This window comes from Rhododendron vialii, chromosome 13a (genome assembly GCF_030253575.1).
Source record: "Rhododendron vialii isolate Sample 1 chromosome 13a, ASM3025357v1".
Lineage (NCBI taxonomy): Eukaryota > Viridiplantae > Streptophyta > Magnoliopsida > Ericales > Ericaceae > Rhododendron > Rhododendron vialii.
This window is the reverse complement of record NC_080569.1, coordinates 30,414,223-30,440,904: the sequence shown is the minus strand read 5'-3', so window position 1 is coordinate 30,440,904 and position 26,682 is coordinate 30,414,223. Positions and strand designations below refer to the sequence as shown.

At 38.2% G+C, this 26,682-nt stretch overlaps 5 protein-coding genes across 6 annotated transcripts; all 5 read left to right on the top strand.

Moving 5' to 3' along the window:
- The first annotated feature begins 397 nt into the window (after positions 1-397).
- Positions 398-4,022, top strand: LOC131312513 (RINT1-like protein MAG2L). Its single transcript, XM_058340331.1, has 4 exons — positions 398-872; positions 964-1,065; positions 1,791-1,909; positions 2,016-4,022. Exons 1-4 carry the CDS (start codon positions 413-415, stop codon positions 4,002-4,004), a joined length of 2,670 nt encoding a protein of 889 aa, XP_058196314.1. The 5' UTR covers positions 398-412; the 3' UTR covers positions 4,005-4,022.
- Positions 4,023-5,077: 1,055 nt separating this feature from the next.
- On the top strand, positions 5,078-7,056 carry LOC131314106 (uncharacterized). Its single transcript, XM_058342598.1, has 7 exons — positions 5,078-5,197; positions 5,511-5,708; positions 5,892-5,940; positions 6,251-6,373; positions 6,486-6,654; positions 6,802-6,957; positions 7,035-7,056. The coding sequence occupies exons 1-7, from the start codon at positions 5,078-5,080 to the stop codon at positions 7,054-7,056; spliced, it is 837 nt and encodes a 278-aa protein (XP_058198581.1).
- Positions 5,419-8,150, top strand: LOC131312521 (glucan 1,3-beta-glucosidase-like). Of its 2 annotated transcripts, XM_058340347.1 has the most exons (4): positions 5,419-5,708; positions 6,251-6,654; positions 6,802-7,465; positions 7,740-8,150. In XM_058340347.1, the coding sequence occupies exons 3-4, from the start codon at positions 7,066-7,068 to the stop codon at positions 7,925-7,927; spliced, it is 588 nt and encodes a 195-aa protein (XP_058196330.1). In that variant the 5' UTR covers positions 5,419-5,708; positions 6,251-6,654; positions 6,802-7,065; the 3' UTR covers positions 7,928-8,150. The 2 variants fall into 2 exon arrangements, with proteins under 2 accessions (XP_058196330.1, XP_058196329.1); XM_058340346.1 differs by having other exon boundaries at positions 6,251-7,465.
- Positions 8,151-10,151: 2,001 nt separating this feature from the next.
- Positions 10,152-16,240, top strand: LOC131312520 (elongation factor 1-beta 2). The gene is made up of 5 exons (XM_058340345.1): positions 10,152-10,405; positions 10,775-10,888; positions 12,146-12,212; positions 14,622-14,739; positions 15,709-16,240. Exons 1-5 carry the CDS (start codon positions 10,320-10,322, stop codon positions 15,984-15,986), a joined length of 663 nt encoding a protein of 220 aa, XP_058196328.1. The 5' UTR covers positions 10,152-10,319; the 3' UTR covers positions 15,987-16,240.
- Positions 16,241-18,225: 1,985 nt separating this feature from the next.
- Positions 18,226-23,005, top strand: LOC131312519 (THO complex subunit 7A-like). The gene is made up of 3 exons (XM_058340344.1): positions 18,226-18,369; positions 20,443-21,062; positions 22,676-23,005. The coding sequence occupies exons 2-3, from the start codon at positions 20,469-20,471 to the stop codon at positions 22,805-22,807; spliced, it is 726 nt and encodes a 241-aa protein (XP_058196327.1). The 5' UTR covers positions 18,226-18,369; positions 20,443-20,468; the 3' UTR covers positions 22,808-23,005.
- Positions 23,006-26,682: the final 3,677 nt, after the last annotated feature.

Below are 26,682 nucleotides of genomic sequence, written 5' to 3'. Positions count from 1 at the left end.
GTATGAGAGTGTAATGGCCATGAAAATAGGGGGGGGAGGCAAAATAGTTAATGAGAGAGATAAAAGTGACATGGTTGCATTTGATGTGTTCATATTACTCGAAAAATCAAAAATGGCTATTTTACCTCCATAAGAACGAAAGCCTAACACTCATAGTGCAGCTCATTTGTTTTTCTCATGCCTAATAGTCGGCGGACGTCTGTTACTTAGCTTAATTGAAAACCAATTTGATAGTTACATGACAAAAATAAACCAAGTTTTTGGACGATATATAGAAAATGCAAAACAAGTTTAGGGGCAAATTGTGAAATTAATACTAGTTAAGATGATGGCCGTAGGGTTTATAAAGTTGGTGGGCGATCTATATGAAGTGTGATAGTTCAGGGGGTAAGATGTACTAGTTAAGAAGCCTATGTATATTTATATAGTCGCGCTGCCGGAGTACTACTCTGGCCGTGATTTTATCATGGCGTTGCCGAATCACAGGGAGCTATCGCCCAACCTTTTAACGTTTCTGGATCAAAATTTCACAGCCGCCACCCACCACCACCACCGCCGCATTTTAGGGTTTCCAGATGGCAACCCGACCGGTCCTACCAACTCCACCACCTACGACAACCGCCACCACCGTGGCTATGGACTTTCATCACCAACATCATCATTATCATCGTCGTCGTCATCTGTGTTCACATTATTGTATAGCACGGCTTCCGATCTAGAATTGAAATTGAGCGGAGACTGTGCTGAATTGGACGCCCATCTCCTACAGCTGTACCAGAACCTCTCCAAGCTGCTAATCTCGTGGATTTCTCGTTCAGTTGCAGCCAAATCCGCTATCCATAAGCTCAACAAAGCGACGTCATTGACGCCTTGTCAGTAACATAAGACGGAAAAACCCTTACGGTTCCGCATTTCGTTCATTTTGATTTTGTCATCTTAATATTTCGTCTTTGATCGTTTCAGTTGGGATTGATGGCCCCGTGAAAATGCCTGAGATGATGTGCGAGGAACTGCACCGGCTTGCAATGGAATTGAAACGAATCGAAACTATTCGCTGTTATGTTGGTTAGTTTCGCACTGTAAATTTTGTTTCTTTAAGCTGTTACTGAGTATAATAGTGATATTTGGCCCCCCCCAAGAGAAATTAATCTTGATTGCTGGTTTTCCCACTTTCCTTCAGCGGAATTACTTCAGTAGGTTTCCTAATTTTGCTACAATGAATTTGGCTTTTGTCGTTGGTTCGGACACTTATACTCTTCGGGTCGCTTCCTGTTTTCAGCTTTCTGGATATGACCATTGCTGAATGACCGTACTATGTTTCTCACTTATCTTTTTTAATCTTCAGTAGCTCTTTCACCGTTGATGCATATCCATGTTTTTTGAAATGAGTAATGATATGTTCTGATCAGATTTCATGTTTGCGAATTTTGTGATGCCTATAATCCTGAAGAGGGAGTATTCGTCTAGGATAGCTAGCTGTCAAATGTATCGAAAATATATAGTCATTTTTGTACTTGTCCCCCCAATGGTGCATCTTTCTAGCTATGCTGCTTCTTCTTCTTTTTTACTTATAGCAGCACATGGTTAGACCAAAAAAAGAAGAAGTTGCGCTCGGTGTCTGTAGTTTCATCTATATTGTCTTAGGGTTGCCATTTCTGCCAAAAGATGAGTCAATTGCCAGAGTGCTTTCCCATTCGGAATCCACTTATAGATGACATGTCAATCATAAGCGAGCTCTCATCTTTCTTCACTGACTGGCAAAGTCCTTACTACCCCATCTAATGTTTCAGATGCTACCAGACAGTTAGAAGCAATGGTTGGAGATCTTGAAGATGCAGCTTCGTTTATTATGAAACAACAACCTGGAAAACTACCCGGAGCTAATTGTTCAAATCCATCAGTCTCTATAGTAATGACTTTAATCTGTCTTGTTTTCTCTACTCAGAATACACATTGCATAGTTAGATCAACAGATTGGGCCACACAGAGAACAATGATGTATTTGTTGAATGCAGGATCACGTATCCAGGCAAGAAAAGTTTTTTCAAGCTATAAGATGCATGAATGATATTGAGGATCTATTTTCCAATCCTGTGAGATTTCAGCCTCGATGGTGCCGTCTTATGAAATCTGTGGATTCCAGAATAGACAAAATATTGACTTTGCTCCGGCCACAAGTTCTTGCAGATCACCGGGCTCTTCTATCATCCCTTGGATGGCCACCGAAAGTTTTGACGTCAAAAATAGAAAGTGGAAAGATCTCAGTCCTTCCAAATCCACTAGTTTTAATGCAAATAGACAAACAGAAGGCATATTCTGAGAGTTTTCTAGCACTTTGTGCTTTGCAACATCTGCAGACACGGAGGGAAAAGCGTCAGCTTTGCTTTTTGGGACAAAAGAAGAAGCTTAATATACGGCTTTGGGCGATTGATGAACTGGTTTTTCCTATTGCATCACGGTTAGAATATCACTTCTCCAAATGGGCAGATCAACCTGAGTTTGCATTTGCTCTTGTATACAAGATTACTAGGGATTTCATAGTAGGAGTGGATGATGTTTTGCAGCCTCTCATTGATAGAGCAAATTTGGTTAGCTTTAGTGCTAAAGAAGCTTGGGTTTCTGCAATGGTTCAAACACTTTCTGCATTTTTGGCAAATGGAGTTTTCTCCATTCTTGTTGAAAGACACAAAGAGCGAGAATCAAGAATTGAGGTTATTTCTTCATGGCTTCATTTGATCGACCATATGGTTAATTTTGATAAACAAATTCTGTCGCTTATGAGTTCAGAAGCTTATCTCTTCTTGGGGGACTTCAAAAGGCTTGAAGGATACTCAACAGACTTATCAGTGTTTTCATTATTCTCTGATAGGACTGACTGGCTCCGAATTTGGGAGAAAATAGAGCTCAAGGAAGGCAGAAGGAAACTAAAAGCAGAATCAAAAGATGAAGGAGCATGGTTGGTTACGAAACAGGAAGTTGGATCTGCTGTTGACAGAAAAACTGAGCAATTTCTTCTCAATTCTAGGGAAGACCATAAAGCCCCATTTATTGTAGAATGTGCTCTCAAACTTGCTTGGGAAATGATTGAACGTTGCAGAACTTTACCAGGGATTTTAACAAGGATCCAATTTATTAGATCAACAGCAGCCAAAGTATTTTGGTACCTTTTTGATTTGCTTGTTCAGCGATACAAGAGAACTGAGTTCCTTGCTACTGACTGCAGTGATGAATCCTTGTTGACACTATGTGAGGTGATTAATGGCGCTAGATACTGTGAATCTAAACTGCATGATTGGAGTGATGATGTTGATTTGCTTGAGATGAGAATTGCTGAAAATGCAAAAGATGATGCTACTGATAATTGTTTCTTCTTTGGAGAAGAAATTAAGAGCTTGGCTGATCTAGAGATGAATCTTCTAATGGAAATAATTGCTGGCCTTCTGCATCAATTTGAAATCCTCTCCCAGGATTATATCCAAACTATGGAACTCTTTGAGCAAGAGGAAGATATTGGTCTATTTAGAGCTTCAGAAGGCGCAGATTTCTTTGTAACTGTGGAGTTTCTTGAAGCATTGGATACTTTGAGAAGTCGACTTTGTTTTATGGATGTGTGTCTCAATCCAAAGGACTTTTCAGACTTGTGGAGAAGTGTTGCAGATGGGCTTGACCATTTCATTTTTGGCAGCATATTATTGAGCGATTATAGATTCTCTGACGAGGGGATTAAGCAGTTTGGAGCTGATATGCGAGCACTATTCCTTGTTTTTCAACCATTTTGTGCTAGGCCTGAAGCATTTTTCCCTTGTATCAGAAACTCTCTTAAGTTGTTAGAAATGGATAGGGTAGCTTTAAGGCGTTTGCATGTAGTTTCATCTAATGCTTTAGACAGGACAGATTGGTTGCATTCTTGTGGTGTTACTCACCTATCGGTTGATCAAGCGCAGCATATTTTGTGGAATCGGAAATATGGGATTGCACCTACAGATGTGATTTATGGAAAGTGATTATGATTTCAAAGTTTATTACATTTGTCCCTACAAATTATACTCATGGTTTTTCTGTTTCTGCAACAATAGTGGTGCCTGTTGGGGAAACTTGAATAGATAGGAACACTTGTGCATGATAAGAAAACTGTAGACCTTGAACTAGAGGAGATACAATGCAGGATGAGATGATAAAATTGTTCCACATCCTGGACTTTTGCCCAACAGTGACCTTGTTGTATGCAAGGTCTCAGAACATATATGAATATTGAATAGTGTAGACGTCGTCGTTGTTGAATGCTACTGAGGCTTTAGAAAATGGGCATTCGGCATGCTTTTTCATAGGCATTTTTTAAAGTGTTACAACAACTATATTTATCCTGGGTTTTTTTTCTCCCTATTGTTCTAATGCATTATGCATCCATTGCTAGAGTGTTCCCCCCAATTTTTTTTAATTTTTTCAGTCTTTGAAGTAACTCCTTATTTATGAGTATCAGAGTTTTCAGTGATTGGATGTGCTGGAGACTGTCCCTTTCTTTATCTTTCTTCTAATGCATTTATAATTTCCCAATTTGTGAAAACTACTGTGTTCACAAATTGAACTTGTTCTGCTCATGGTTTTTGCAGCAGGAAGATGAAACTCACAGTCCGCATTCCGCAAGTGATGTCATCCACATTTCCCTTTATTTAATGGTTTGTGAGGGTTCTTGATCACAAAGCAATTTAGTTACACCAAACCGCGCTACACCAGATTAGAGCCTGCCATATTTTATCCGATTCTGCTTGGACCGTGGTTGGGTGCACTGCACTTATACATGAACACTGATGTGAGATCACCCCATTCGTGTGTGGGTTTCCTTAAACGCAAGATATTTGATTAGACCTTTCCAACAATGTCTGTAGTATATTTTGAGTTGACCAAACCTTGCCAGACAGGATCCAAATTCAATTCTTATCCAATTGCGTTGACTAGATCTCTTGCTTAGACTTGAAGCCAAAGTTTTATATGTTTTAACCCTTTGCTCCAAGAAGAGTTGTTCCAAAAAAAAAGAAAAGGAGAGTTCTTCCATTTCAAAAAGAACTGTTAATTTGGGATGGTGATTTGGGTCACTCCAAACATGAAAATAAGAGCTGTTAATTTGGGAGGCTGGCTAGTTACAGAAGGGTGGATCAAACCATCTCTCTTTGATGGCATACAAGACAAAGATTTCCTGGTTTGTACTAAATTTCTACACACCAGTTCCTATCTGCGTATACAAGTTTTTTTATTCATTCTCTCAGCTGCTCAATCACGTTGGGATTGTCTTCCCACTAGGATGGAACTAGGCTACAGTTAAAATATTTAATGGTCGGTAAGTACCTTTGCACCAAAGGAGGTGGAGGAACCACCATAGTTGCCAACAGAAATACTGCTTCAGGCTGGGAAACAATCACCTTGTTATGAGTCTTGAGTTTTCGTCAGATAACTTTGATTTGATTCTCTCTACTATGCATGATTAAACACCGGGTTATGTTTTGTGAATGCAGTTGTGGAGGATCAGCGAGACCACATTTCAGTTGAGGGTGTTCAAAAAGCAATTCATGGGAACTAAAAGGAATGGGATTGATATAGTTGCCGAGGAAAAGAAGCCCCGGCGATCAGAAACGTTTGAGATTGTGAGAGATCCCAGCGATTCAAGCTGTGTTAGGATCAAAGTGCCCTGGCCTGATGGGTGCTTTTTACAGGTTTTTGTTCTCATTTTTTGATGTTTAAATGCTCGTCTTTTAGGCATGATATGCTATTCAAACTAAATATTCTATATGTTATTCGTTGTCAGCATCAATAGGAAAAAGAAGAATTAGAATCACTGCCGGTCTTCGTCATTGTATTCAAGACTCACAACAAAAATCTTTCTACTTTGATGTTAGGAGGGAAAAATGTTTGAGTATAAATCTCGGGTGCACAAAAATTGGTTAGGTATCTGTGTAAAATCTCGGGAAAATTGTTTTCAAACTGGAACTGGTGGGGACTACAGTTAAGGTGAATTTGGGTCAGGCATAATGATTTTTATGTGCATTTCTCTAAAGTGCAACAAACTATCATATTTAAAGGCATTACTTATGTTGGGTATCTGTTTAATTGGAACATAAAAAAGGGAAGGAGTATTGTCAAAGGAACTATTTCCCAATGTTCCATTGAAAGAAATTTAGAGAGCTAGCTACTGGAGAAAAAATGATGGAAAAATTTATATTTGCTACTTAACCTTATCATTATTTGAATTTTGTAGGTGAACAAGGAGGGCTAGTGACAGCTGATTCAAAAGGGGATGGCAATTGGGGAGACGATGATCCATCTGTTTTCGTCATAACTAATGATGGGGGCCTTTGTGGCGAGTATCTAGTAACAAATGGTTACGGTCCAGTTAGGGCACCACAAGTTATGCAGGAATGTTTTGTTTAAGAAGTAATGTGATGCATAATTATGTGCTCCAAAAATTGATGCGACTTTGGTGTACGTTTTAGGAGCACTGGAGCACATTCATAGTAGAAAAGACTTCAAGTTCATATCTGAGAATGGATTGAACGCAGTGAGAATTCCTGTTGGGTGGTGGATAGCTAGTGATCCAACTCCTCCACTGCCTTATGTTGGGGGATCCTTTCAAGCCTTGGACAATGCCTTCTTATGGGCGCAGTATGTTTGTTAGAACCCCACACTTCGTCTTCAACTAAAGGACTGTTAATTCACTAGTGAATTTGGATCAACGAATAAAAAACCTTATGAAGATGGGGACAAATTTATCAAAGATTTGTACTTCATCTGGTGGTTTTGTGTTCGCAGAAAATATGAGATTAAGGTTATTATTGTTCTGCATGCTGCACCGGGCTCTCAAAACTGTTGGAACCACAGTTCTACTAGAGATGGGTCTCAAGAATGGGGATTGTCTGACCAAAACATACAACAAACAGTTGAAGTTATAGACTTCCTATCTGCCAGGTATAATCCGAGTATGCTTTTAGAAAAGCAACAAAATTTTGTGTTTGAGACGCTGTTTTTTTCTTGATACTTTGCAGTGAAAGGTTTCTGCATCTATAGCATTACTGGATGGTAACAACTGGAATCTCACTTGTACTTTGCTTTTTGTGGACATATAAGTATGCTAAGAACCCGAGTCTTTATGCCGTTGAGCTGATCAACGACCCTCTCTCCCCTGGAGTCTCCCTAGATATCATGACCAAGTACTACCGTGCTGGCTTCAACGCTGTTCGAAAACACTCAACAGCATATGTGATTATGTCAAATCAGTTAGGACCAGCTGATCCAAAAGAACTCTTTCCTCTTGCCAGTGGGTTCACAAGATCCGTCATTGATGTCCACTACTACAACCTCTATTCTGATAGCTTCAAGCAAATGTCTGTCCAACAAAACATTGATTTTGTCAACACCTACCGGTCAGCGCAACTGAGTCAAGTTACTACATCCAACGGGCCTCTAACTTTTGTAGGTATGTACCGAAATGCTTTTTGTTTTTTATGTTGTAATATGGATCTAGAATGTTGTTTTGCGCAAAGATATCAAACTCCTATATATCTCCATGATTTTGGTTGAGTCGATCACCTTGATGAATGCAGTGATGTCACACAAAAATATGAACAGCCTTCGATTAAACCTTTCTTTCTGTAGCATTGTTGTTATTCTCAACCTTCCCAGTTTATTGAACTTGCTTGCTAGTTTCACTTCCATAAAACGATTGGACCTTGCTTGAATGAATATTGCAGGAGAATGCGCAGCTGAATGGGATCAGCATAGGAGGGCTACAAAACTGGATTACCAAAACTTTGCCAAGGCCCAATTACAAGTCTACGAGCGGGCTAGTTTTGGGTGGGCTTACTGGACTCTTAAGAATGTGCACAACCACTGGAGTCTGGAATGGATGATCAATAATGGTTATATATATAAGTCTTGAGTCAAATCCGTCATCCGGAGCCCGCTTCGGCGACGAGGTTTCTTGGCGACTTTGGATTCAGTATGGCAAAGCTACAGATCTACAGAGACCGTGCTATTGCTTTGTTTTTCCCATCCCTTGGTGGGGGTGTTTCTCTCTTTTTACGGAGCTTTTACACCCCTCTTGGGTTATTTCTTTCGGAAACCTTATGGACTTCATCTTTGTTCATTTCCATTGGTTTGGGCCACGCTGCATAGGGGTGTAAACATTCGCTCGGCTCGTTTACTTAACGAGCCAAAAACTCGAGTTCGAGTTCGGCTTGAGCCTTAACGAGCCGAGCCCTTAACGAGCCGAGCTTAGCCATTTACTAAACGAGCCTCTTTAATCGAGCCGAGCCTCCCTTAACGAGCCGAGCTTTTGTCAAACGAGCTGAGCTCCACTCGGCTCGTTTAGTAAACGAGCCGAAAACTCGAGCTCGAGCTCGGCTCGTTTACGAAACGAGCCGAGTCGAGCCGAGCTCGCGAGTAGCTCGGCTCACTTACAGCCCCCACGCATTTGTTGGGGTATATATCTTTCTCCTCTTCGACTTGCACTATTCCCAAATTGTATTTTGGGTGTTTGCGGTATGTGTGTGCACTATTTGAGCTTGAAAAGCTCAAATCTAGGTGTATGTGATTGTAGTTCTTTCTAGAATATGGTGATGAAATCTCTTTGTAAGTACCGTTTGGTGTTTTGAAAGAAATTTTGAATGTTCAAAAAATAAAACCGTGACAATATATGAAGAGTTAATCTTTCCTTCCTTTTTATTTTCTGGGTCACATACTATGCTACGCAAATGTCTAATAAGCCCATTTACTCATTATCCAATCATTATCTAGTGCTACATGCTATCAAGATGATTGTAGTGCAATTTTAATGAATACTACCCAGTTTTAAGCCTACATTCTATTCACAAGTCCTCATCAAGACAGACAAAAAAAAAAAACAAAAAACAAAAACAAGGGCTTGCAGTAATAGTAATACCATCAACTCGAAAATCACCATCAATTAATTAATCAATTGAGTTGTCTTTTTTAGCTAAAAAGAGCATATTAGTTTCATAAGAAAGTCGTGGATTTGAATATCAATTCTCGAGTGAGAGATTAATAGTTAGGTATTTGATTCCTAATTCTCGCTTGAGGTTAATTCGAGTCTTGAACCTCATAATTAATTGATAGTATGTGTTAGATGAGAGCTAAATGTTGACCACATATGGCGAGTGCTTCCAAAAAACATTCCTGACTTCGCTACACCAAGGGAAAAAAAGAAAAAGATCATTATTCAACATTCAATTTTCAGTACTTTCTTTCAAAAAAAAATAAAAATTTCAGTACTTGTTTTTTCATTTCTCAGTTTCAAACTTTATCTCTAATAATTTGTGGATGAAAAACTTTTTCATGCTATTGTTGGTGGGAATTTTTGTTATTTGCTTAATATTAAGTGGCTTAAAGTTAGTTAGTCTTGATAAAAATGTCGATGCTCCGTGTTAGTAAATGTTTGGATTTTAACGAATAATGTACATGTTGTTTAGCCTTCATTGCAAATTTACATGTTCGGGTGAAATAGGAAAATCGGATTAAACCGGTCAAATGGAACCTACCGGGTTGCTAAGGGGCATTTCCACTAACAAAAAAACTCAACGCATTTTATCATCTCGTTTTTACTAACAAAAAAGTTTTAGCATTTTACTATCTCGTTTCTACTAACAAAAAAGTTGTCAACAAATTTTTTTGTTGCTATAGTAACTCTATTCATAAATTCATCAACAACTTATTATTTACTATCGAAAATAATTTGACATTTTTCAACAACTTATTCACTACCGAAAATACCTAACAAGTTCTTAACCAAAAATAAAAATCTATAAAATTTTCACTACCGAAAACACCACCGAGTTAGTTCGGAAAAATCCGCAAATCAACACGTCCGATTTGCTTTGAAAAAATATCTAAACCGGACCAAACGTTTGCCTCTAAAATTCGAGGTTTTAAAAAAGTGATGGCTTTTGCTGATCAAAAAAAAAAAGGCGATGGCTTTCAGGATTAAAAAAAAAGGGCAGTGATTTTGCCACACCCTTTTTTTTATAACGTCACACCTTGCAAGTGTATTTTTTGGTGCATACATACACTTTCAGGGTGTGACATTATAAAAGAATGGTGTGCAAAATCATTTAAAAAAAAAGAGTGATGGCTTTAAAGAAAGGGAATATACCATCTAATCTAGGGTTTCTAGACAAATATCTCATATAAATACATTTTTCTCCACTCCACCACAACTCCTCTCTTCAGCGCAGTACTCCACTGTTTACCCAGCCTTTCGTACCCAAATCTCTCTCTCTCCGTCGTCGTCGTCGTCCCATTACAAAAGCATACAAATGGCCGTTACCTTTTCAGATCTGCACACAGAATCTGGCCTCAAGTCACTCGACGACTTCCTCTCCGGAAAAACCTATATTTCTGGGTCAGTTCTAATTCTACTTACTACTATTATTTGTCTCGTTCTCACCATCGTTGCAAAAATCTGGAATATCGTATGACGTAATTAGATGTATGTATATTTGATTTGCTCGGTTTGAACTTAATCAAGAATTGCGCAAAAAAAGTAAATAAGTTACAGATTTTTTTCATAAGCAAGAGTGTCTGGGCCAGCTTGTGTCAACTAATCGAAACTAATCCCGGGGCCTTGAAGTTAGCGACCAGGCAAACCTCCAACGGCCCCGAGGTTTGGAATGTTTGGCCTATGTGAGATTTCATTCGACATCTTGGAACGTTTGGAATTTTGCATACCATTTATACCGAAATTGTGGTAATTTTGTATGTATATGAGCAGGGACCAACTTACTAAAGATGATATTAAGGTATACGCTGCAGTGTCGCATAAGGTCAATGCCTTCCCTAATGTTAGCAAGTGGTACCACTGCGTTTCCTCGCAACTCGCTGCAAGGTTTGTCTTTTTTCCGTCTTTTTTTCGTTTTATTAGTTTTTGTGTTCACGTGGGTTTCCAGTGCTTTGCCCTTTAATTGTTTTTTCTGGAAAGAATTACTCCTTGTATCATATTTGCCTGCTGCTTGGCACTGGTGTGGATAATCTCCATTCCCACAATATTCGATAATTATCAGAAGCCCAGGAGTGAGACATGTAATGTTTCATTTGGTTTGTGTTCCTGGTTTCTATGTCTGAAAGAGTGGCAACATATAGAATTGAACTGACTACTGAGATCCTCTCAGGTCCCTAAACTGGTCCGTCCAATTTGCCCATTTATGGGTCTGCTTCCATGAGCAGAACCATCCGTATTGTAGACCTCGTGGAGATTACCAATCATTCATGCCGCTAATCATCTTGATCGGATATTGATAAATATGACAATACCATGAATTTATGTTTGGAAAAATGTATCCAGAAAAATGATTGGTAATAATGTATTCTTGAAAAATGATTGATAAATATTTATGTTTCATACTGGGTCAAACTCATTTTTATCTAGAAAAATGTATTCTGAATCTCTGATAATAATGTGTTGATTGATATCCGAACAACATGAATTTCCGCTGGTTGTGGTCTTGATCTCTAAAAAATGTACTGTTCCTATCATCGAAGTGGGCTGGGAAAGGTGGGACTGAAGAGGAGTTGCTCCCTGGAGAATTAATCATATTTTGACAGCTGACATTGCTTATTAAAACTTTTGCAATAGAGTTTGCCAGAAGTTGTGTTATTTTCCAATAGATGTACATATCATTTTAAATGAACCAAAATGGTTCTTTTCCAATGTCAATTCAAGGTAAATGTAATGAACCAAAATGGTTTGCCTATTTATAGTAGTAATGTATAGCAGTAAAAGGGTTGAAAGAACTGGGGTCTTAGTGTTCCTGAGGCGATTTTAGCAGATCTTTCCAGTTTATTTTTTGTATTTTTTGTTCTATTCTGATTACCTCCCTTGGCTCCCTACTTTACAAATGTGTTGTTTGCCTTTGCATGGTCTTCTCCTGCTTCGGATGATTTTACTAGACTGCTTTGGATGAATTTCCACTTACTTGAACTATAGTCTTCAGGATTGCCTGAATTTGTTTTCCTTGCATGCTTGTTCAAATTGGATCAAGGTTTCCCAAGTCCCCTGCACTTGTATGCTTTTATTTTTTGTCCCCTCAGTGTTGGGATGACCCTCGCAGTCCTTAATTTTTTTTCATCTTTTATCAATTGGTAGCTTCCCTGGCAAAGCTGTTGGAGTGAAAATAGCTAGTCAAGGTGCTCCGGCTGTGGAAGTGAAAAAGGTTTGTTTGACAATCTTTCTTACTTGTCCATTTGGATATTCGAAGTACCGCCGTGGTGATATGCAAGTATGTTCTTTTTTTCAAATGCTTGCTTGAATTATTCATTCCAATATGGGACCAAAGGGGAACTCCAAACCTATCTTGATTCCAATATTTGGTCAATGCGATCACCTAACCTCCTTCCAACATTTGACATCTATATTGAGTAAAGAGGATTGCTGATCTTACTTGCTGCAAGATCCAGTGATATACACTGTAAAAGATACATTAAGGAACTCCATTACATGTAGTAGACAATTGATACTGAAACATGTCATGCGCTAGTCATATGAAACCAAACACACTTCTAGAACTCGCGGATATATTTTCACTTTGGGCACAAATATGGGAAATAGTCTGGGGCAAGTGGTAAAATAGAATAATATAGATATTTACCTTTTGAAAGTTTTATATTTTACATATTTCAAATCCCAAGATCTTCATTTGAAGTTCTTTCTTAGATGTTAGGATTTCTTATTAGAACTTCTTTTCCTAGTATATAGAATACGAAATTGACTTATCTAAGTCTTGCCGACTCCCGTGCAATTTTTGTGTTCTCAGTTGTGGGGGTAGATGGTTCAGTTCACCACTTATGTGAGTTTAGGACTTCTATTCAAAAGTAATTGCCCTTATAATGAATGTTTATGACATTCCTGGTATGTGGATTGTTCTGATAAGAGGAACAAGAATGCTGTTCCTAAATTGTGATACAACATTTTACTTCATAGGTTTTTGAGGTAGCTAATAGGTCTCACAATTTGAGCATTTTTACTTCATAGCTTTTTATCCAAGTTTAGGAAGCACTGACACTCCATCCTATACACGCTGTATCTTTGTCGGACATGCCAGGCACACGAGACATGCCGGGACATGTATGGGACATGCCATGTGGCATGTTCAGTTAATCTATATATATTTTTTGTGGTGGGACTTGTAGGGGACACACACGAGACTCTGCATGGTGATTTTTATAATCTTTAGAAGCATTTCTGTGTAAAGTATTTATGGCTTCAAAAGTCTTGGGGCAAAAGTGTAGTATAAAATGTTTGTATAGTCCTACACCGCTAGTTGATAATGCATTCAATAGGAGACTTAACTGGATTATATAGTGATTATAATGTAGGTTACATAACTCAAAAAATTGCTGTGTTCCTTGCTGTGTCCATGTCCTTATTTTCTGAGAATTGCCGTGTCCCGTATCCATTTCCGTGTTCCCCGCCATGTTTGTATCCGTGCTGCATGGTTCCATGTGTATTGCCTCAACTTGTAATTCGTATCAAACTACAGTTGTGACTATGATCACAGATCTGTGAAAAATCATTGAGGGTCGCGCATCGGCTGGATGTGCGCGCCTCAGTTGCACTTCATGCACTGTGCCTCGCCTCTAAGGGGTTCTAGGTGTTTCTGTTGTACCTCGTCTCGCTTCAGCATGTGCCTTTTATGACACTGCCTGGCGTATCCTATTCGTGTTCCCATCTATATCCTTGATTCTTGGGATGACGCCTAGATGCTACTGCTTAGATAATGTAGAGATAGGGTTATTTCCCCCAAATTCAACATTTATTTTTGAGTTGTTTTATATTGGTTGAAGCAGCAAATTCTAGGTAAATTGCATGTGGCACCCTTCTTTTGAGATTTCTGTACCTTGTGTTGAAATTTCAACTCTAATTATAAATGCCTACAGAGCTTGGAAGCAAGATAACATTTAATCTATATTTAACTCAATATTGTTCAATTCCAAAAGGGAGATAAAAACCACAGGAGTTTTGATATTTTGTTGTTTGTGGTGTTTACATGATCTCCTAAATTCATGCTCCTTTCTCTGATTTCCCTTTATGTGAAGTATATAATTTCCATGAGGCTAGCAAACTAGGTTCAACCTTAGTTTTGTCCATACTTGTAGTAGAAATTGGAATGAACCAACTCAGCAGAGGTAGGATTTACTGAGCCCAAGTATCCTTTATGTAGAAATTGTAATGTTCTTTTTTCCCCTCTTTTTCTTTTCTTTCGAGAAGTTGTGCAACTTGATTTTTACTCTCTTAACCAACTTTACTTTGTTTTTGCTAATAAAATAAACTGATCAAACCATTATAATTACGTTGATGTACGTGTACATATGTCAGAAGGGTCCACGAGGTTTCCACAATTGGATTGTATTTGCATTGTCCCATTTCGACCTAGATCTGAAATACATACTCCCATCATGACGGGCTTTCAGTTTTGGGTTGGTGTCAGATCTTAGTGGAATTAAAATTGACTGTTTCAGTGAATGAACTCTTTGTTGATTGAAGGGTATGTTTGAAACGGTCAATTAATTTCATGGAATAGTCTTTTTTGTTTAAAATATGTCTGACCTTCTGAATCTGTCAGGAAGCTCCAGCTGGAGATGATGAGGATGACCTGGATCTCTTTGGTGATGAGACTGAGGAAGAAAAGAAGGCAGCTGAAGAGAGGGAGGTGTCGAAAGCCCCTACCAAAAAGAAAGAGAGTAAGTTTCTTAAGACATTTTATTTATGCAATGTACTTTCCATAACAGGTACAATATGTTCATGCATTGTATATTTAATGTGTTTGGCAGGGTGAACATTATAATTTCACTAGACCAGCTAATTTAAAATTTTGTAACTTCAATAAAATTTGAAGGTCTGGAAACTTTATTTATGTTCTCCTTGTGCCCCCTTTTGTTTGTCCCCTTTTGATTTTTGGACGCAAAAGATATTTATTTCCTTTCGTAAATTTTCAAAGTTTTTTTCACCAATCAAATGAGCTCAATTAGATATTTTAATTGGTGCAAAAAAGTTCAAAAATATTTTCGCCAAAATTCTTTTTTGTCCGACCAAATGCACATTTTCAGAAAAGGACAAACAAAAGGGGACTTAAGGTGACGGCCCTGCTTAAAAGACAAAAGTTTGGTTTTATTATTGTATTGGCATCTAATTTAGTGTTTGCGGTGTGAATGTTGGAACTCCATCTGATGAGGTGATTTGGTTTTTGCTTTCTTTTGTGGAACTTTTTATCATTTACTTGTCTTGTTTATTCTAGCCATAACTGTAAGTGTACGGCATTTAAAGCACTTCCATGTGTCTGTATTGGAGTTTCTATTCATTTAACTGAGTCAAATGATTGTTGCTCGGGAGAGACTAGTTTTGGTCACTTGTGAGGTTGAGTCTGAACTTTGGAGTTACTGTGAGGTTTGAAAGTGCATCTTAATCTGAAGAAAAGTAGAGCAATCTAACTTGAGATTGGGTAGCCTGAACTTGGTCTAAAGCCCTTTATATTACATGGGCTGTGCCCTGGCTAATAGATGAGCTATTTGGCATGCTCGAGCAACCCTCTTGCCCAGCTCATGGCGCCCGATTAAGAGTCCCAACAATAAACTTTCTTGCTGAAATTATCTCAGTTTTCCTCCCCTTCAATTGGTTTACTAAATCTGCTTTTATGCAAATCATCTTTTTAGGTGGGAAATCATCTGTTCTTCTGGATGTGAAACCTTGGGATGATGAGACAGACATGAAGAAGTTGGAAGAGGCTGTTCGAAGCATCGAGATGCCAGGTCTCTTTTGGGGAGCGTCAAAACTGGTCCCTGTTGGGTACGGGATAAAGAAGCTGACAATCATGATGACTATAGTTGATGACCTTGTTTCAGTGGATACACTCATAGAAGAACATCTCACGGTCGAGCCCATCAACGAATATGTGCAGAGCTGTGACATTGTTGCGTTCAACAAAATCTGATACTACCAATGCCATCCTTAAAATCCATCTAGGTTTAACATTTGCGCATGGTTTTTTCAACTTTGTTTTGTCAAGTTTATGATCAATTCTGTTCTCTCTGTGATGTTTTTGGTGTGGCCTTTTCACCACACCATTGTTCGTTGGATAATGGTGATATTTGTCTTTAGTTCAGCGGATTCTAGATACGTACATGGGCTATATTTGGATTTCCTAGAACCTTGGGAAGAAGATGAAGTTGAGTTGTCATTTTAACATTTGATTATTTTGGCTCCTTTATTTTGTTCTAGGCTAATCTACTAATTTTGTCCCTATGAACTATGAAGCATGGCAAAGTTCAATAACTGCCCCTGCAGTATCTTTCCTGTCAATTACGTTCTTGTGCAATGAATTATTCGTCAACACCCTACCGTCACTAGATTCGGTTGCTGACTTGGAGCATCTTCAACTGTTCCTAACCAAAATTCCTATCCAAATTACCAAGTTCTATTTTAGCTAGCTAAAAACTACGGCAACAATGCAACATTCCATCAGCCTATCCAAAATGGCTATTCAACACCCAATCCGAACTCTCAGTTCATCTCGAACTCACTAAAGTCTCAAACAACAAAATGGTATTCCCTTGGTTCCATTTTCATTGTTCATTATTACCAATCGGCTCGTCCAGAGCAATTCATTTGACACAATTTTATGAAGATAAATGCATTTCGAAATCATACCAAATGATATCCGATCAACGTGATTTTTGGCATGATCGTTGTTCTCGACGAACTCTAAAAAGTCAACAGTTTCGATCGTTGTTGTGGGTGCATTGTATAATATGGGTGCGTTGTATATTTTTTGCTTTAGGCCAATGACAATAATTTTTTTTCCCCATCATTTATTTATGTGGTGCCCATTGGTCACTACTCCAAAATCTATACAAATGTGTGATGGGAAATGATCGAGACACGGTAATACGTAGGGTTTTTTGGCTTAAATTTTTGTTGTCTTTTTTGGCACTATTTTTTTGTCATATTCTTTTAATTTAGTAGAGTCGGATCTAAATTTTACATCACATCGACTTTGTTCCGTTAAGGGTTTTGGATTTTGAATTCTAATAATTATCCTATTCCTCTCTCCACCTATTATTTCTATCTAATCATTACTCTCATTTTTTTTCTCTATCTCTCTTCAACAATTACCCCTATTTTCAATCATTATTTTATTTCTCTCTATAATCATTATCTACAAATCAAAATCTAAAATCTCAAAACGAACAGGGTCATCATGATGATTCTGAAAAGTAAAAAAAAAATAATAATTAGTCTAAAGTTGGTAAAATTCATAGACGACGGTGAATACTGGTATATATAATAATAGTATGTAGAAGGGCAATATTGGTTGTGGATGAATATTTAAGTACACCAAACACTAAATGACTGTCTTTTGCAATTATGTCATAGTAAAATTAGGGGAGTGATTTTGCCATTTTCCAAATTGTTAACCGCACTTCCCAAATTATTAACTTTTGAGGAGTGGCAAAATCAGTATGAGCTGATTTTGGCACTCCCCTGAAGAGTGCGGTTGATAATTTGGGGAGCAGTAAAATCACTACCATAAAATTTTCACATTAGGGGGATATAGATATTCTAGTAGGGGTGATTAGTTGTATAACGTTTTTTTGGGTAAGGGGATACAAATGAATATTGACATTTTCGTCAATAACAATTATATTAGTTTTTGTACTGCTATAGTTGTAATTTTAAAGGGCGGACATGAAAAGAGATACTCCAATTTGGATAAAATGAGGTTGTCTACCGTTTGCAACCTTAGGAAAAGGAAAAAAGAAAAGAAAAAAAAAAGAAAATGGGTGGAAAATTTACAATTCACTAAATTTGAATTTGGATAATGATTTTGCCACTCTCATATTTGTTAACAACACTCCCCTTTTGTTTTTGATTTTATTAGGACGAATTTACTAAAACACCATTGCACTTTTTGATGCTAGTTTTTTTTCACTTTCCAAATGCAAAGGTATTTTAGTAAATTCACTTTAATAAAAACAAAAAGGGAAGTGACATTAACAAATAGGGGAACGACAAAATCAATAACCTTTTTTTTTTCTTTTTCTTCTCTTTTTCTCTTCCAACCAAACAATAGAAGGAATATTTTTTTAGTTTTTTCTTTTTCTTTTTCTTAAGTTCCAAACAGAGCCAATCTTATCAATTGGCGGATAAGTATTGCCAGGATTTCTTATTCCCTTCCCTATCCTCGTCACAAACACAAAGGGGCAATTGCTTATCCGGCCATATTCACCCTCCCCTTCCAATTCCATTGACCCTACCAAACGACGCCTTGGAGACAAGCCGCTGCCAAAGCCACCAGCGAAGGAGAGCAACGCGAGGTTCGCAATATAGTCTCTCTCTCTCTCTCTCTCTCTCTCTCTCTCTCTCTCGTGTAGCTACCATGCCAAGTTTCTATTTTTTTTTTTCCAACTTAGGAACTTTAATTTCAGCTTCAATTGTTTTTCTTCTTTCTCAATACTTGGGGTTTGGTCCGTTTGGAATACATAACCCATTGCGTTTTATTTTTTTTAGCGTTTGCGTGATTGTAATCCAAATTTTTACCTATTTTTTTTAACTTGCTTATTTGCTATGCATTTGCAAATCCAGTACCAAATAATAGTGGGCTGTTGGGTTTGAGTGAGGAGGCATTTGTTGATATGGAAATATACGTTACGAGAGTTTTGTTTGAAGATCAAGGGTGTACACTTAGCAAAAGTGGATAGCTAGTTTGATGCGTAACATATGTTAAGAATCTCAGCCCGTTATTGTGGTTGGATTTTCACATCCAACTATAGGAATTTGCTTAGTTTCCGCAACCTCCTCTTATAAAAATGTCAATGTTCTAAAAGTCGTTAGGCGCTAGTCGGGCGGTCGGCCACCTTCGAGCGATTAATCGGATTAATCAGCGATTAATTGGTAGTCGGACCTAATCGGATAGGCCCCGCCAATGATTAATTGCCGATTAGTTCCTTGTTTTAGAACACTGAAAAATGTTGAATGCCGACAGAAGTTTCTCTTAGTTGTTTAATGCAAAAGAAAGCTTACATGAGACCAAAATTGATGACCTTGTGTTTTCAGCTATGTACACGGTATTTTATGTTTATTAGTGTGCTCTATGTAGTGGACCTTTCTTTTTCAGTGTCCTCATTATTGTGGGTTTTTTTTTTTTTTTTTTTTTCTGTTCTAGTTTTATGATAGCCCTAGAAGGATCGCATATTAACTGGCTGGGCAGATATATTAGACTGAACTTCTGGCCTCTGTATACTTGCATGTTCAGAATTGTTTTGGGCTTTAGAAGGGAAGAGTTATCCCGAGTTTAACCTCGTGAAGCTATCCATGATCCCCCTGTTCTTAGGTCCATTCATGGACAGAGATTGAGAGAAGCGCCGTATATTCTGAATAGCGCTGTTGAAAGTGGCTTTTTTTGTTTGGCGCGCGGCTCAAGGCAAAATTCTTACAATCGATAATCTGATTTGTAGACGGAGAATAATTGTTAACTGGTGCTGTATGTGTAAAAGGGATGCAGAATCGGTGAATCACCTCCTCATCCATTGTTCGGTGGCATGGGAACTTTGGTCCATGGTGTTATCTTGGTTTGGGTTACAATGGGTTATATCGAGAAATGTTTTGGAGCTTTTAATAGCTTGGAGGGGTGCTAGAGTGGGCAAGCAGAGAAAGCGCGTATGGACTATGATCCCTCTTTGTTTGATGTGGACTATTTGGCATGAGAGGAATTCGAGATGTTTCGAAGGGGTTGAGAAGCCTTTATTTAAAATTAAAAGTTTTGTGGTTAGTAGTTTGTATAGTTGGGACAAGGGAGATTGTAATCCCTCCCTTGATCATTTTCTAGAGTGGTTTGAATTGTTCTTTTCGACTGGTGGTGTATAGGGCCTTTTTTGTCTTGATGGCCTTTTTTTTGTATACGGGCGGCATTCCCTTAATGCCTTCTTTAATATAAATATTTACTTATCAAAAAAAAAAAAAATAGTCAGGTCAGAATTTGATCACTTCCTGTCAAGCCCGTAGTAAAAATTCATTTCTCGGAACCAGTCTGATCATGTTTGGCCAGGGATGTTTATGGGTGTTTTCGTCTGTAAGAGATGGATGCTAACCTGGCATGTCTAAGGTGGACCAGTTAGGACTAGAAGGAAAACTATTTAGCAGATCCATGAGCTCGATTTCATGGTAGACTTACAGTTGGAAAGAAGTCTAGACTCTCGGCAATAGTTTCTTTCTAATTAGTCATTTGATGCCTGTTACTGTGTTCATGTATCTAGTATCCTTTATAACTTCATTTGGTGATATTAATCCGTCAGTTTTGTTAGCCGTTATCCTTTGCACTTGTACACTCATCTAGATTCTAGAAGTAATTGTGGTACATATGGTGATGTCTCTGTGGCGCTTCATTGCAGGATTGGAGTGACAAGCAACTGTCTAAATGTTGGCAAAGGGTAGGAAAGTCGCTGGTAGGGGAGAAGCAGTGGCTGCACATTATGCTTTTGGCCCACTTGAAGATGATATAATTATAAAACACCGGCTTCTCACCCGCACAACAACCACAAGAGGTGAACCTCCATTGAAAAAACTTCAGAAGAAATTCACCTCTTTTGCCCTTGAGATTGAGAAGGATGTAGATAACTACAATGACTGCGAAAGACTTGCCAAAACCTTCATACAGGAGTTGAAGACTTTTGAGCTTCCGCTCCTTAAGAGCAAAGCAGTTATAGATGCGAATCTGAGAGAGAAGGAGAATTTCAACGAGTTAAATGATGAGATAAACAGGCAGATTATTCAGGCACAAGCGGACATAGAGGATCTGAAGAAACAACTAGAGGAGAGCAAGATCGAAAGGCAGCACAAAGAAGAGTGTGAGGCAATCAGGAGGTTAATCGGGATGCAACCTCCAAGATCAGAGACACAGAAGATCATAACAGACCTTGAGAAAGAGATTGCGATGTTGGAGGCAGAGAATACAGCTGGTTCAAGGATGCTGGAGCTTCGCAAGAAACAATTTGCTCTCCTCTTACATGTGGTATGTAGCGAAATGTTTTTGCTTCAATTTCTGATTCAACATTTGCTTCATTGCCAGAGAACTATTGTTGTTTTCATGAAAATCAAATAGCTCCGCAGTATGCAGTACCTTATGTGTTGATTTTTATTGATTGTATCCACATTTGTTCTGGATTTACGCTGGTAACGTTTTCATTCTTCTCCAGAAGGCTTTTAAGTTTAATTTTATTCTGTTTTAGTTTTGTCCTTTTATCTAGCTTTCTTCCATGTACTTCCCACATATCCCACTTATTTGCGTTTGATACAATTTGAACCTTTCTATCATCTGTCTCCCGCTGTCAAATCTTGTACTGATTTATTTCTTGTATGTTCTATTGCTGGATTGATAGGTTTTGGGAAGTCAGTTTCTAATGATTCAGTTTTGCGATTTTGTTTTACATGTTTAGCATTACTGCAGCTCGAATTTGTTAGATTGAACTCATTGTAATTTTGCTCTTTTGGATCATTGTATGATATTTTCAGTTGATGTCACTGAGGCTGATGATGTAGGATGACTAGGGATCAATATCTGGCTTGGAGGGCTGGATTTGATTCAATATTGTGGCTAAAGGAGGAATACTAGTACAGAATTTTAAGTACTTGTATGAAGATTATAAAAGGGTAGGGTTCTGAGAATGATAATAAAATGGTTTGAAGGCTGTTCTGGGAACTGTGAATAGTATCCCATCAACAGTATAGAACTAATTCGTCAAGATGAATAGAAGAAGAGGAAGAGGGTACATTGTCTTTTTTGTTCTCGGGTTATCATTAAGAACAACAGAAGTAGTCAAAATTTCCACCCAAATCAATCCTCAATCAAGGTTAAAGAAAATATTAGCACGTCTACATTTTGGCTGTCAATGCAATCCTTAAGATGTTAGAACGCTGAATGAGTACCATATTAGCCGTTGTTCAATAGATCTCCAAATTGATTCCATAAGTCTCAGAACTGATTCCAATACTTATAACAATGATAGGTGGGATATGTCCTACTGTCTAACAATCAGAGAGGATGTATCATGGTAAAAGTTACACACCCTTTGTGGGTGGACAAGTTTGGACTCAGAAGCGAAAACGTGGAAAAGGAAAAGAAAGAGTACACACATATTGGCAGTGAAAAGAAGAAAACAGAAATTTTAGAAGAGTCTATACGTTGCCCTTGCAGTCGGTTAAATCAACTTAGTAGAGGTGAATGTAGGATCCACAATCCACATCAATTTAGTGTAATATACACATCCTTATCAATGCAAGAGTGTGGCAACTCGGGCACCATTGAGTGAGGAGTGTTTTCGCCCATTTAACATATTGGCATCAATCACCCCCGTCTCTTGCATCCCATTGTTGGCCAACAAATCCCACATGCATGGCTGAATTGATTTATGTGTGGTGTTGGAGATGAAGATTTGTCCACCTACTACAGCTTTGTCAGCCAAAGTGGCATCCTTTTTGTCTTCGTAGTTGCATTATGGATGCAAGTAACCAAGCCTTAAGACCATGTTTAGTTTTCCGTTGTCAATAGTTGGCCTCTGTTTTTTTCTTACAATGATAAAGCAGGTTTTATGGTGTCAACCAACTGTGTTTTACCCCTTTCTGCAGGTAGATGAGCTGCAGAACACCATAGAGGAAGAGCAAAAGAGTTTGATTGAGGAGATGAGAATAGCACTTGATGACCAAAAGAATGGTGTGGAGGATGCAACCGGGTGTTCCGAAGCCATGGCTGTTGATTAGCGAAGACTGCTGCATCTCACCCTTAAACATGTAAGGTGGTTGTTGATCTTAATTCTTGGGATGCTGAATTCTGAGATTTCTCTGTAATATCTGAACTCCATTTGTATCTTTTAGTACAATGAAGTTTTGTATCTTATGACTTCAATTTTCTCCTTTGTAGACCGGTTATGGGAGTAGTTTGAAATGCTTTTTTTTTTCTTTTTTTTTTTAATTTGTCCCGCACATCTTGGAAATAGCCTCTTGCTTGTAGGGTAAGGCTGTGTACATCAACCTTTCTCCTGACCCTGCATATGCATGAGCTTCGTGCAGTAGGTACGCCCCTGCACATCTATCAAACATTGTGAGTTACGGTGCTTTGGTTGAGAACAGGAACTGGATTCTGGATTTTCATAGAGTCAAATTTGTTTGATTGTATCTTGGGGGTTTTAGAACTTCCACGAAAACGTAAAATCGTTTCATTCTGTTTCATAGAGTCTCCAGGTAAATAGCGTCTATTAGTTTTGATTTTGAGGATGCTTGTACCAATTTTGTGAGTAAGGAGAAACTCGTGTTACGAAGTGGCATTGCGACATGATGTTCCCGACAAGGGAAAAATAGTAGGACACTCTGGCCCCGTTTGATAACAGTGATAGATGGGTGAGATTCATAAGCAGATGAGATTATGATTGAGATTGATAATGAGAAGGGATTGGTAATGAGAAGAGATTAGTAATGAGTATGTTTGTTTGAGATGAGATTGAATGATGGGATTATTAATATCATGTTTGTTTGTGATGAGATTAGATGATGAGATTGGATTGATAGAATGAATTGGTAATGAGAATGTGTTGGGAGTTGGGTTGGGATTGGTAATACCATCTCCCCTGGGGTATTCATAATACCCCTAAAGCCCACCTTACTAGTCCCAAGAGACTAATAGTCCTAACCCATTTTGAGTTACCAAACAAAGAATTGGTAATCCCTTGGGATTGGTAGTTCAATCCTAAGGCCTAATAAGTTTATCAAATGGGGCCTCTTATGTGTATCATTCCTAGTCTCCTATGCACTTAACGAAAGTGTCATCATATTTTATAGTACTCCAGGATATATATTGAATAAGTACCAGTTTTTATGCCTTGAGCATAAAATAACTAGGTAAAATCAATCCAAAGAGTACTTTTAAATTGAATATAGTTGCCAATCCGAATTTTATAAAAAAGAAAAAAAAAAAAGGAAAATAGCTAGTGGAAAATAACCATTTTTTAGCCAAAAAATACTATCATTTTTTTACCTAAAAAGTGGTTATTTCTCAAAATACTTGGGTAAAAGTAAAAAAAAAAATACTTTTTGATTCCTCTCATCGAGACGAATCAATAATTCACAAAAATTTGGTGCAAAATTAACAAATGAAGAAAAAAATTCAAATAAGAACAAAACTCTCAAATTTAAGTTAAATAAGTTCAAGAGAACGGGGCCTAAAATAGACTTTTGGCCGTACTTATTATAGGAACATGTGCTGCCGAAGTGGAATGTAAAGTAAGTAAATTCACGTAATTTACCAAAATTAGAAGAACAGCTATGTAAAAGTAAGTAAATTCCCCACACAAAACAACAGCTGTAACCTAGATTTTCCCCCGATTCTTTCTGGAGTGATCTGAAGCACCACGTGACAGTGCTCCAAACTAATGAATAATAACTCGATTTTGCTCCTGCAGAATAAGGAAACGTAAATTAATCTAGATAGAAGGAAACAACTGTCACTCAAAAATTGGAATGAACATTGGATATCCCCTATGTGGTAATAGTACTTTAGCTTAATTACCTCATCTCCACGTATTACTATCATTGAAGGATAAAACCTTCTTCTTTGAATCCATGCATAGATGGTAATTAAGAAGCTACACCAAAGTGAATTAATGGAAATAAATTAAGACATGCATCCTTTCCTATATTGTGGTTCCTATATATATACCTAATTAATAGTAGCAAAACTTACATCAATATCAAACCCTAATTATCCTAATTCATTGAAGTGAATTATACTAGTGTACTTACTCTTCAATAATCGTTCTCTCAATATCCTTCTCCCTCCCAATCCTTCAACTTTGGCCGAAATGTGTAACTCTTCGGACCAATCTTGTCCTAAGGCGAATTCCGGTGGTGGTGGACCTGGTGGTGGAGCAGTTGGACAGCAGGATGTATTCCTTTTGCTTAAACCACTACGACCACCACCCCAGTACTTCTTTTCCCCTGCCACCAGTACCAGTGCCACTACCGCTCCACCATTTCAACATCGTCTTGAAACGACTTCACGACAACTGGTCGGTACAAATAGTAGCAATAACAACAGCAGTGGTAGTAATGTCCGGTTTGTGCATGGTGCGCGGTACTTGCAAAACTTGTATCCTTATTGCCATGCCCGTAATGGACACGGGATTTGGAAACAGCCTCAATTATGCTATCCCGTCGTGAACCCAACATCATATGCCATGGCTAGTGCCGCGGAGTTGAACAAGAAGAGGCTCAGGGTAGATCAAAATGGTATTGTACATATCAACGGTGCTAATACTAATGCTGTATATCCAAACAGCTTAAGGCCAAATCCAATCGCTAGATCCCCAGCCACCATTAACTTTGCGGAGTCATTGTCTTCTTCTTTGGGTCCAGGTCCGGGAGGAGGGTTGTATTGTACGAACATGCTGACCGGTAGTAAGCGTAAGAGGGATGATAATATGGACCGGCTTGAGTCGAAGGACATTGACTTGGAACTCAAGCTTTGATAATTGATATACAGTATATTGCTAGCTAGCTTCTACCCCAATACCATGTGGCTATTTCGTTATGCTTTCTCTCTGTCTTTCAAATAGTATGTTTTTTTCTGTAACTTAATGTTTTGAAGTTATCCACAGACAGCATTTGGTTCAATTTATCTAAAATCTAGAAGTCCTTGAGTGATCGCAACAACGGTTCCTTGAGGGTTTTTTTTTTTTTTTTCCCGAGTTTTCTGGAATCGATTCTGTGGTCCACTAAATAATCGTAACAGAAATTCTACAACTACACACACGACACAAATACTTTTACGCGATTTGGATCGAATCGTGTAAAAGATTTGAATACCGAAAGTTTTGAGCATACTGTGGCAGCTGCAGTTGATTATCTCTTGTTGGAAAGGAACCAGAGGATTTCCCAGAACAGGGCTGAAACTCAAGAGCAGACTGTGGGGAAAGTTATTTCTGCCATTGGGGACTAAATAAGGACTTCCTTAACCGCATACTATTGCACATGGTCGCATACTATTGCAATTGGCCGCAAATTTTTACACCTGGCTGCAGACTATTGCTCTTGGCCGCTAACTATTGCCAAAGCCGCCAACATTTGCACTTAGCCGCAAACTTTTGCACAGGGCCGCAAACTTTTGCACATGGCCGCAAACTATTACTCTTGGTCGCGAACTGTTGCCAAAGCCACAAACATTTGCACTTGGCTGCAGACTATTGTTCTTGGCTGCAAACTATTGCACATGGCCGTAAACATTTGCACTTGGCGGCGAACTATTGCACATGGCCACAAACTTATTTTAACAAAAATTTGTTTCAAGAGCATATTTATTTTCAGAAAATGAGTTTTCATTTAGTGTTAGAAATCTTATTTTTCAAAGACAGATGTGATATGAAAATATATTATTCTAACTAGTGTTTTCAATGAGATCTAATTGCAACTTTAATTTTTCGAATCGTTCTATTTCAGAAACAAAGCTATATACGTAGATTTTTGTAGACAAATCCAGACATGCACATATGTGTGTGAAATCGTTCGATACATGTGGATCCCTCATAATTTTATTGAACCGCGTGCTTTCGTTCCAAATACATCTATGAAAAATTTGCACAAAAATG